General features: G+C 35.0%; 1 protein-coding gene across 1 annotated transcript; it reads left to right on the forward strand.

Moving 5' to 3' along the window:
- Positions 20-5483, forward strand: LOC104775990. Its single transcript, XM_010499976.2, has 20 exons — positions 20-239; positions 351-420; positions 617-659; positions 754-831; positions 935-1019; positions 1130-1212; positions 1287-1344; positions 1678-1788; positions 2140-2197; positions 2323-2419; positions 2937-2972; positions 3134-3270; positions 3444-3514; positions 3601-3654; positions 3787-3929; positions 4013-4153; positions 4307-4546; positions 4637-4696; positions 4777-5031; positions 5120-5483. The coding sequence occupies exons 1-20, from the start codon at positions 92-94 to the stop codon at positions 5255-5257; spliced, it is 2106 nt and encodes a 701-aa protein (XP_010498278.1). The 5' UTR covers positions 20-91; the 3' UTR covers positions 5258-5483.

A 10895-nucleotide genomic window follows, 5' to 3' on the forward strand; every position in this document is an offset into this window, starting at 1 on the left:
TTTATTGTTGTTTAAGAAAACGCGGAAAAGAAAAGATTACACTTAAGAAAGAAATCGGAGACTCTTTGATCGGAGTATCGTAAAATCCCCGATGGCGAAGGAAACTCCGTCGTCGTCGGCGTCGGCGTCGATGCCCTCCATTCTCAGAGCATATGCGGTGCCTATCTTGCTCTTCTTCCTCGCTATGCTCTTCCAGCTTTACCTTCTTCCTCTCTCCTTTCCTCCTTCTCACTACGACGGTACCCTCTCTCTCTCTCTCTCTCTCTCTACATAATCATAATCGTACTGTACTACTACAATTACCTTCCGTTTTGATAGTTTGATTTGGATTTCCTTGTGCTTTCTCTTAGTTCTGGGTGTGAAGATGTACAGTTCAGTGGATGACGTTAAAGAGGCCTACGATAATATTGCTTCTAAGTGGTACCTTTCTCGATCTGGATAATTGTTTTTATTTTTTTGTGTGTTCTTGTCTCAACCTAGAATTTGGATTTAGTTCCATTCTTCTGCTAAGTATGCAATTGGAATGTATTTCCAATTGAATTAGATAACTAGACTTTAGGTGTTTTAAGTAGAAAAATATGTTGCAGACACACTGTAACAAACTTGATTGTGACAGGGATTCAGGTTCAGGGGATTCTCTTCCAGCTGATTTCATCAAGGTTGGTCGATTTTTCTGTCTAGTGCTAACCTGTCAGTCTTTTGATGTGTGTAATATTTCTTCTAATTATATCATCGCTACTTTGTACTATGCAGATACAATACGCCTATGAGCTATTAACAAATCCAGTTTGGAAAAGGGATTATGACATATACGGCATTGATGAATCAGTTGTAAGTTGTTAGTTCTGTATCTTTCCCTCATTTTGATTTCTTCTGTCCTTTCGTCTTCTTTTTTTTTTCAGATCAGTTGGTTACTTGTTTTTAATGGTTGCAGCATATTATAGAGCAACTTGAAACACAATACGCTGTGGAAGATTTTGCAAAAATAAAACTTCCCCTGCTGGAACCTGTTTCTTATGGTCTGTTAACTAACATACCACTTTGACATTTTCAATTCTAGTTCTTGACTTCGTTTTATATACTTCTTTTTCGATGACAACTGGTTTAATATGTAAAAACGCTATTTTAGAGCCTGAACGTGAAGGATTTATGTCAATTACGTCTCAAGACTTTGCATTAAAGTTCCAAGATTCCAAGCCATGGCTCATTCAGGTTTAAACTCTAAAAAAGTTGTACCCTTGGTATAATATAATGCTACATCTTATCGAACTTCTTAATACATGTAGGTGTATTCTTCTGGTAGCAACAGCTCTGCTCAGTTCTCTTCGGCTTGGAGAAGGATTGGTATGATTTCTGTTTCTGTAGTATGTTTAAAGGGCAAACCACTTGCCAGCCTCTGTTAAAAATATGAGACAGTATAAATATAGATTGAAGAGCTAGAACAGTGCAAATGGCAAGGGGAAACTGAAACTGAAGTACTAGATTAGACAGTGTTAGTTTTCAGGAAAGAAATATGGTGTCTATAATGTTACAAGCAAGTATAACCATATGACTGCAACCTGATCTCAAAAGATATGTTTTAACAAGTAGGAGGAACAGATTAATAGCTAACAATTGCTTTAGACATGTTTTGCCGTGGTTGGAACCATTTACGCTCAGCTTCTTGTATAATTGCAGTTTCTTTGTTGGATGGGGTTGCTAATCATGCGATGTTAGAGCTTGGTGATGTTCAACTGGTGACCTACCTTGCTGAGAAGAAACCAACAGGACAAGTATTTTTCAGAAAAGGTAAGTTATCACTTTCCTCACCCTGCTAAGAACCTAAACGAAAACTGAGAATATTCAAAAGTTAGTAAAACTAAAAACTAAACTGAAGTAAGTATAGAGGATCCATTGGGAGAGAAGAGCAGTGAGGATCTGTTGAAACTGGATCTCGAATTATATAAATGTACTTGGGGAGTAAAGTACATCCAGTAGGTTTAAACTCTTTTGAACATTAATATACAGTTCCATGTATACATTCAGACTCATTCTGTTATCACTATGGTTGATATTTTAGAAAACTGTAATGATTGTCTATGCCTTGGGTGAAATGCATGGATTTTTCTCCTGTTATATAACCTCATATTATGCATGCAGGCCTTCCTTCAATCGTCTCTTTCCCCCCACATTGCAAAACTGCAGACTGCCTCATCAGGTAGCTCACTGACTCAACCCTTTAGCTCAATGGCTGCCTCTTGGAAGTAGTCATTTGAATGATTTTTTTTTGCTTCATTCTTCTTATTTACCAAGATAATAATTTTTAATCTTCTTACTTGTTAGGTTTGAAGGGGAGCTGTCAACAGATGCAATTACTGACTGGTTTGCAACCACTGTATTGGGTTTACCTAGAGTTTTCTATCACACAAAAGAAACACTGGTATATATAGCATTCTTTAAAGCCATCGTAATGTGAAGTTTTCTGCAGATAACTTAAGTTTTATAGGAACCAACTGAATTGTACGGCCTAATGACCTAGTCGGTAGTCTATACTGCCTTGAGAAATGGTAGTCTACAAATCAGACCTTTCAGTACCTGAATATCATAGCCGTCTAGAAACAGCAAAGACCGTGCTTTTGGGTAGAGGGACCTAGTTCTAATCATGTGAAGAACTTTATTGGAAACTTTGATCTGATTTTAGCTGCAGACCTCACAGTACCTGAATTATTTTGAATTCTTTTATGTCATGGTCTGTAAGAGTGATACTGTTTGCTTACATGTTTACTTCAACTCCATCCGTTTAGCTGCTGTGTGTTGCAAAAATTTGTGGAGTCTAGATCCGGTGATATTTGGCTTGTGTTGGATATTCCACTCTCTTTCCTTATTTTTTTAGGTGATTAGAAATACATTTTGTTTCTCCTTTTTGGAAATAATTAGAGATATATTTCTTCCTACAGGTACCCAAGTTCCTTTCCAAAGTTCCACCTAATAAGGTTTGTTGAACTTCTTTTTTCTTCTCGTTAGATTTAGCCTTTATCAAGCTTTTTTTCATCCTTGTAACTTAGGAATAACATATTAACCAGACATAACAGTTCTCTTTATCGCTTCTACGACCTAAACCCTTTTTGTCATGATCTTTCCCATGCTCAAATAGGTGAAAGTCATTTTATTCTCACAATCGGGGGAGCGAGCTTCTCCTGTTATTCGCCAAGCTGCAAAAGATTATTGGAATTTTGCCTCTATATCTTACGTGCTTTGGAGAGAAGAGGATGCATCTTTCTGGTGGAATGGGTATGTCATTGCACTTCTCAGTCTGTTTATCTGCGTTACTGTCTATTGCTTCTGGGAAAGATTTCTTGTTGATATGCCTGGTTTGGTGGTAGGAAATAGATACCCCTTTGATTCTTCCACCGCATGATTAGACATTGGCTCATGCCTCATCTCATATTCTTCTCTTGTAACAGGTTGGAGGTGGAATCTGCACCTGCCATTGTGATTATGAAGGATCCGGGTTTAAAACCTGTTGTTTATCATGGTCCTTCACCATCTTGAACTGAGTGTCTTTACTTAGTGTTGAAACATGATTAGAAAACTAATTGTATAAGATATTCCATCTTGCAGGATCTGGCAACCGTACATGGTTCCTGGATATTTTGGAGCAGAACAAGCAATTACGTAATTCCTATTCCTCCACTCGTTATATGTTCAATATATATTTGGTTTCTGCATGTGCTTTTCTCTTTCTACTCAGTTTTTGGTCATGTAGTTGAATGATTTTTGTTGGTTTATGGTTATTTTTTGTAAAAGAACTTCCACAACTAAGAAGCACTACGTCAATGGAACTTGGTTGTGATGCACGAGGATACTCTCGAGCTGGTTATGATAAAGAAACGTGGTACTGTGCCATCCTTGTTGGAAGACAAAGCGTGGAACTCAATAAGATGAGAGAAGTGAGTCTAATATTTTTTAACGTCGTCCATTTTTATCTGATGTTCTTGTCTGAGTTGTCTCCGTCTAATCGACAAGTTTGTAGACCATGTGCAGGGTGCAAGATGCTTTGTCTAAGTATGACGGATCAGATGAGGCTTCCAATGATCCATCAATAGGTCCAGCAGTTTCTGCACACAAAACTAAGCGACTTTCATTTGTGTGGCTCGACGGAGAAGTCCAGAGTGTAAGTATTCTGGCCAGAACCCTATTATCTACACTTACCTTATCGCATTTGAATCTGTTCTCTTTCCTGAATCCATCAGATCTCATGTTTAGTTCTTAAAATCTACTACTTACTAGTTACTACCATCCGACTCCCTCTGGATTTGTCGTCCAGAAATACTGTTTCTTCTATGTTCAATCGGAAACCAGCTATGATACCTGTGGAACTAGGAGGGCACCAATTGATGTCCCAAGGATATTGATCGTTCGGTACCATAAAAATGCTACAGAAAGTGCTAATGTAGAGCAGAAATCAAGTAAATGGCCCAAAACTGTATGGCAATCTGAAGCTGACGATGTTGATCCCGCAGCACAACTTGTTGTCAGTTATGACGGACCTGCTGAAACTCCAGAGGTACAGTATTAAACAAACTCCTATGGTTCACAAATCTGCAGTAGTTTTTTGGTGTTGACTTTGTTACATTGGTTGTCTACTCTTTTCTAGATCATCAAGTGGCTATCAAAAATGGTTGATGATGGTGACAATAGAAACCTACCTTTCTATGTAAGTAAACCTCCGTTTTATTCATCGTATACATTTTTCTTATCACATCCCTCACTGTGATCTTTCACTCTAACTTGCAGAGAGCAAAAACTCCAGAACTTGTTCCAGAAAGCGCAGAACCGATGAGATCAGGAGTCCCGAAAACCGTGAAAGCAACACAGAAATTGTTGAGCATATGGAACAGAGTCAAAGACTACCTAGCGGATCCAAGAATGGGACCAACATTGCTTCTAGGAGCCTTGTTATCTGCAGGCAATGTTTGGTGGATGAGAAGCCGATCAACACAACAACCTGTTCAGACAAGTCAGCCATCACCAAATCAATCAGACGATAACGTAATAATTTATAATTATTCTCTAGCCGTTTTTATACATGTTTTCAGTTCAAACCCCCTAATTAAGAAAGGTTGATGATTGTTTACAGGTGGAGGATGAGAAGAAGAAAGAGAGAAAGAGAGAACAACGAAGGAGGAATGCAAAGGTAGAAGTTCCTGCTTCGATCACTGATTACGAACCTAAAGATGCTGTCCAAATTCTATCTTCAGGTTCCGATTCTGACTAATATATTAACCCTTAGGATCCTTCTGACTTTTTTTTTTAGACATTTACATTTTGTGGCTTTGAATTTTTCTTTTTTTGTCTTTAATTGGTGAGAGTCATAGCTTGAATTTTGAGCTACTAAGTTACGGTAATTTACTTTTTTATCATTTTGAACACTTCAAAAATATTCGATCCCCGTTTGCAAATGTAATTCCATCATTGTACAAAGAGATATTGATGTTTTGGCGTTCAGAAAGCTATCATCAAATCATGGAAATAAAGCAAAGACAATAATTGGAAATTAATGTTGGTATCAACCGAACCAAAAACCGGGTCAATCGATCGTCTCTTTACCATCAATATATGTTTTAGATTTAATGTTACTAGATTTATATCTGCTTTCTGTGTAAAAAATGATATATCTATCACCTGAGAAAAGAAATTATATATTGTATATATGTTTTAGATTTAATGCTACTAGATTTATGGTGTTATTTCAAAACTGTACAATATTTGATTTTCATGTAAAAAATAATATATCTATCACATAAGAAAGGAAATTATTCAACGGAGAGCTGACAATGATATATTACGCTACTCTCAACGGCTAGTGGTTTGTCCACCTATTTTACAGAGCTTCTCTGGATCAAACACTTGAGTTAAATTAAATTTTTATGCATTGTATAAACTTTGTCTTTTAAAAAAATGTATATAATTTTTATGGGTGTAAAGATGCACTGGCGGATACATAAAGCAACTTTGTATTGGGCACATATAGATCTAATTAATAATAGAAAATTTATATTATAAAAATTATTAAAGAAATATATATTTTAATATATTAGTATAAGATTTGAAATCGAAAGATAAGCCAAAGTTTTTTGAAAGTATTATTTTTATTGGTTTATAATTTTACTTAATCACATGTATTAGATATATAGTTAATTTACTAATTAGGAAAATACACAATTACAAAACTACAATTAATTATAACATATAAACATCTGTAATACATTTAAATTTACTTATCTAACCACATCACACAAACTTAAATAAAAAAATGATAAAAGGCATGTAAAGAATTGGATTGTATATCCAATTGAATTTGATAAACTAGACTTTAGGTGTGTTTATGTAAAAACGCTGCTGCAGACACACTGTAACAACCTTTGACAACTGATTGTGACAAGGATTCTCTTCCAGCTGATTTTATTAAGGTTGGTTGAAATTGCTGTCTAGTGCAAAGTCTTCTAATATGTGTAATATTTCTTCTAATTATATCATTGCTACTTTGTATTATGCAGATAAAATACGCCTATGAGCTGTTAACAAAATCTAGTTTGGAAAAGGGATTATGACATATACGGCATTGATGAATCAGTTGTAAATTGTAAGTTGTAAGTTCTGCATCTTCCCTCATTTTGACATCTTCTGTCCTTTCTTGTTTTTCAAACCAGTTGCTTGTTTTTAATGGTTGCAGCATATTATAGAGCAACTTGAAACACAATATGCTGTAACTTCCTCTGCTGGAAGTTGTTTCTTATAGTCAGTTAAGTACGATATACCTCTTTGACATTTCCAATTCTAGTTCTTGACTTCGTTTTATACATTTCTTTTCGATGACAACTGGTTTAATATGTAAAAACGCTGTTTTAGAGCCTGAACGTGAATGATTTATGCCAATTACATCTCAAGACTTTGCATTCAAGTTCCAAGATTCCAAGCCAGGGCTCATTCAGGCCTAAACTACAAAACATTTGTCACCTTGGTATATATTAATGTAATGCTACATCTTATCGAACTTGTTAATACATGTAGGTGTATTCTTCTGGTAGCAACAGCTCTGCTCAGTTCTCGACGGCTTGGAGTCTTGGAGAAGGATTGGTATTCTGTAGTATGTTTAAAGGGCAAACCAATTATAACAAGTTCTATACAGAATTATCCAAAAAAAAAAAGATTATACTTATTTATATTACCCAATTATATAAGTTCATCTATACAAAATACAGATTTATTATTTTTAAGCAAACAGAATTTATAAATAACAAAATAAAAAAAAATAAAAAAATTCTAGGTTAAGAAATTCCCTCACGTGTAACCCAATCGAGTCGAATAGAAGATCCGATAGCGTTTGCTAAAGTGAAAACAAGGACCCGCGCGCTGCTCACGGGTCGGGTCGGGTCAGGAATCGCCTATTGTCGGGTAGATAAATCTAGATTTTAGGTCTTTGCCGAGTCTCTCTCTCTCTCTCTCTCTCTCAGGGTTTCGCCGGGAGCCGATCTTTGATTTCAAGCTGATTAGTGATAAGATTGCCTGCTGAAGTTAATGATGATGAAGACCCAGCACCACCACCAAAAGAAACTGGTTAGTCGTAACAATGAGAAAGAAGACAAGCTAGATCTGTTGCCTACAGATGTAGAGGTGGAGATACTGAGTAGATTGCCGTCAAAGTCCCTGATGAAGCTCCGAGAACATAAGTTTTATCAAAGCTCCTTGGGAAGTTGTGGCTTGCGACTCTAATTCAATATTGATAGATTACAGAGGTAAGTTGGCTTCGATTATAGTAGACGCCTATTGTCCTTTCCAAATTTTTGGTTTATGGATACTTGAGGATGCCGTGACACATGAATGGTCCAACCAAACCTTTGAGCTTCCCTTCCCTTTGGTCAATATGACTTCCCCGGGCACCAACAAGGCTGGTGATATCATTTTTGCCCCAACATATCTCCCACCCGTTGCTACTTTCTTCATTTACTACTACAATGTAGAAAATATAGAGTCATCAGAAGCGTTAGGCTCCATGGAGTTGCAGAGGATGAAGAGTTTCGGCGCCGATATGGACTCCTAGATTATGGTTACGTCAATATCTCACCCGAACATGTTGAAAGTATTGCCTCGTTGTAATGTCTTCTCTAAGGACCTCTTAATGTAAGAGGAGCTTGACATACTCCGGGTTTTTCTTCTTCTGTTTTTTTTTTTTTTAAGCGTTGGCTTTTCAACACCAAGCAAACTAGTTTGTGTTATCTTACCACTGTTCATTTTTTGTTTGTTTTTCTAAATCTTTTGTTTTTGTTGCTCAGAAGGTAATATATGCACAAGATTTCATTGAACTACATGATGCATGCAGGCAGGTAATCATTGTGTGTGTCGTTTCTCTACATAAACGTAGATTAAGCCATTGCGGATGTCGTTGAATGATTTGCGTTTGCTTTGTGATGTGGATTTGGAAAGAGGTGGTGGATCTTGATCTTGAAAACCAGGCTTGATGTTTGCCTTATTGAGTTAGGAGAAATTATAGGTTACAAAACCAAAAAAAAAAGTACAACATGAGTGGGTTCTTTTTTTTGTTTCCGTTCTGTTCTTTCTTCTCCTGTTTATAAACGTTTGTAGGTGAACTTGGCGAATTCTAAGAATCATTTCCTCTGATAAGTTAGTCTCTCGATATACATTTGATTAGTACTTGCACTTTGAGGGACTCCCGATATCATTTTCTTTTCCTAGAATCTGGAAGAGGCAAGTGATTGTGGTATATATATGCTGCTATCTGGGTACTCAATCATCTGATACAAAGTTCTGATTTTAGGGTGCTTTTTATTTTATTTTATGCGATAGTTATGTATGGTCCTTTAATTGATTCATCAGCGTGTGCTTAACTTGTTTGTGATCTTTAATATGATACATTCCAACTTTGTCATTCAGATTACTCTGAAAAATTAAAGGGATGCTGCGATAATTTGCACTCTCAGGCTTTGTGGTTGCATAATGATATACCAACTTGTCTCACTAGGTAGCTAAGACGGTATATGTGGATTCATAATAACATTAGTCATTATGGTTTTGCCATGTAAGTGTTTATTAGGTTTTTGTGTTCAGATTGACTCCTCTTTCGACCAAATTGAAGCCAAGTTTCTTGTTGTCACATATGAGTTAGTTTCAGCTTCTTGAGGGAGTAAATAAACACTGATGAAACTTTCCTTGTTTTGTTATTTCATTTGGCTGTAATATGTGGATTTAAAATGGGATGTGAATGCAAGCTATGACAGAGGCATTAATGTTGTTCGGACAAAGATCAAGGATTTTGCTGCTGTTGCTGTTGGGTCTAGCCTTCTAATTCGTGCTCTGTCAGAAATAGCTCAAGCCTTCTAAAGCAAAACACCCTTAAATCTTTGCACCTTGATTCTGCTCGAATTGTGTAAAATACTGTGTAATAACAAAAAAAAAGTTCAAAAAAATAATGATGATAATAAAATATTAGATGAGAAAGGAGTTGTATCAAAATAATAAAAACTGACATAATCAACAAAAGGCACTAACTCTCACTTTCGGTGGGAGAATCAATCACTGAATTACAAATGATGGGAGTTGAAATCGGAGAATTACTAATGTTTCTGTAGATGAATTTTTGGATTAAATGCTATAGGCCTATAAATGAGCAGTGTGTGTTTAATTTGGATGTGCTTCCAATGGAACTTTATGACAAAAACATTCATATGTGTGTATCTTGTAGTTTTTTCATTTGACAAGATTTATACACAAAGATATTTGCTGTTTTGGCGTTCAGAATTCAGATCATGGAAATAAAGCAAAGACAATAATTGGAAATTAATTTTGGTATCAACCGAGCCAAACAAAACCGTGTCAATCGTCTCTTTACTATCTATGCTTAAGATTTAATGCTACTAGATTTATGTTATTTCAAAAATTTACAAAATCTGCTTTCTGTGTAAAAAATGATATATCTATCACATGAGAAAGTAATTTTATATTGTATATATGTTTTAGATTTAATGCTACTAAATTTATGGTGTTATTTCAAAGTTGTACAAAAATTGATTTCCAATGTAACAAATAATATATATATCACATAGAAAAATAAATTATATTGTATATTGTATCAAATTAATAATTGATATATTGTATCTAGACGGAGAAGTGAGCTTAGATCCAGAAGAAGCTGAATGGATTATTGGGTAATTCTTATGATTTTCCATCAACTGATTTTCCATTCGATTTTCTTTAAGATGATTTTTCATTTGATTCATTCGAGTTGTTGATGATTTCTGATTTTTGAGATTTTGATTCTCTTTAAAATGTTTTCGAGTTTTCGAGGTTAATCTGTTTTTAAATCTGCAGTTAGGGACAATTTTTATGATGAAAGAGCCGTCAATTTGTGTTCGATTCACTCCAACCGAACCAGAGATATTCACTATCAATAGATGAACAACAAAAACCTTTGAAAGCCCGCCCCATTGTTAATGCTGTGTATCAAATTTTTTATTTTGTTAATTATATTTGTATTTATCTTTTTACAATTTAATGAAAAACCGATGTTAATTAGAAAAAAACACAAAAAGGATAATAAAAACATATAAAATCAAATATATATATATATATATATATATGTATATTATGAAAAGTTGATAACAATTTCTAGTTTGAATAAAACAATCAGCATTTTGTTTTCAGAAATCAACCAAATTGATTGAAAAACCGATGTTAATTAGAAAAAAAACACAAAAAGGATAATAAAAACATATAAAATCAAATAAATATAAACATATAAACATATATATATATGAAAAGTTGATAACAATTTCTAGTTTGAATAAAACAATCAGCATTTTGTTTTCAGAAATCAACCAAATTGATTGATACGAAAA

This window comes from Camelina sativa, chromosome 3 (genome assembly GCF_000633955.1).
Source record: "Camelina sativa cultivar DH55 chromosome 3, Cs, whole genome shotgun sequence".
NCBI classification, from domain to species: domain Eukaryota; kingdom Viridiplantae; phylum Streptophyta; class Magnoliopsida; order Brassicales; family Brassicaceae; genus Camelina; species Camelina sativa.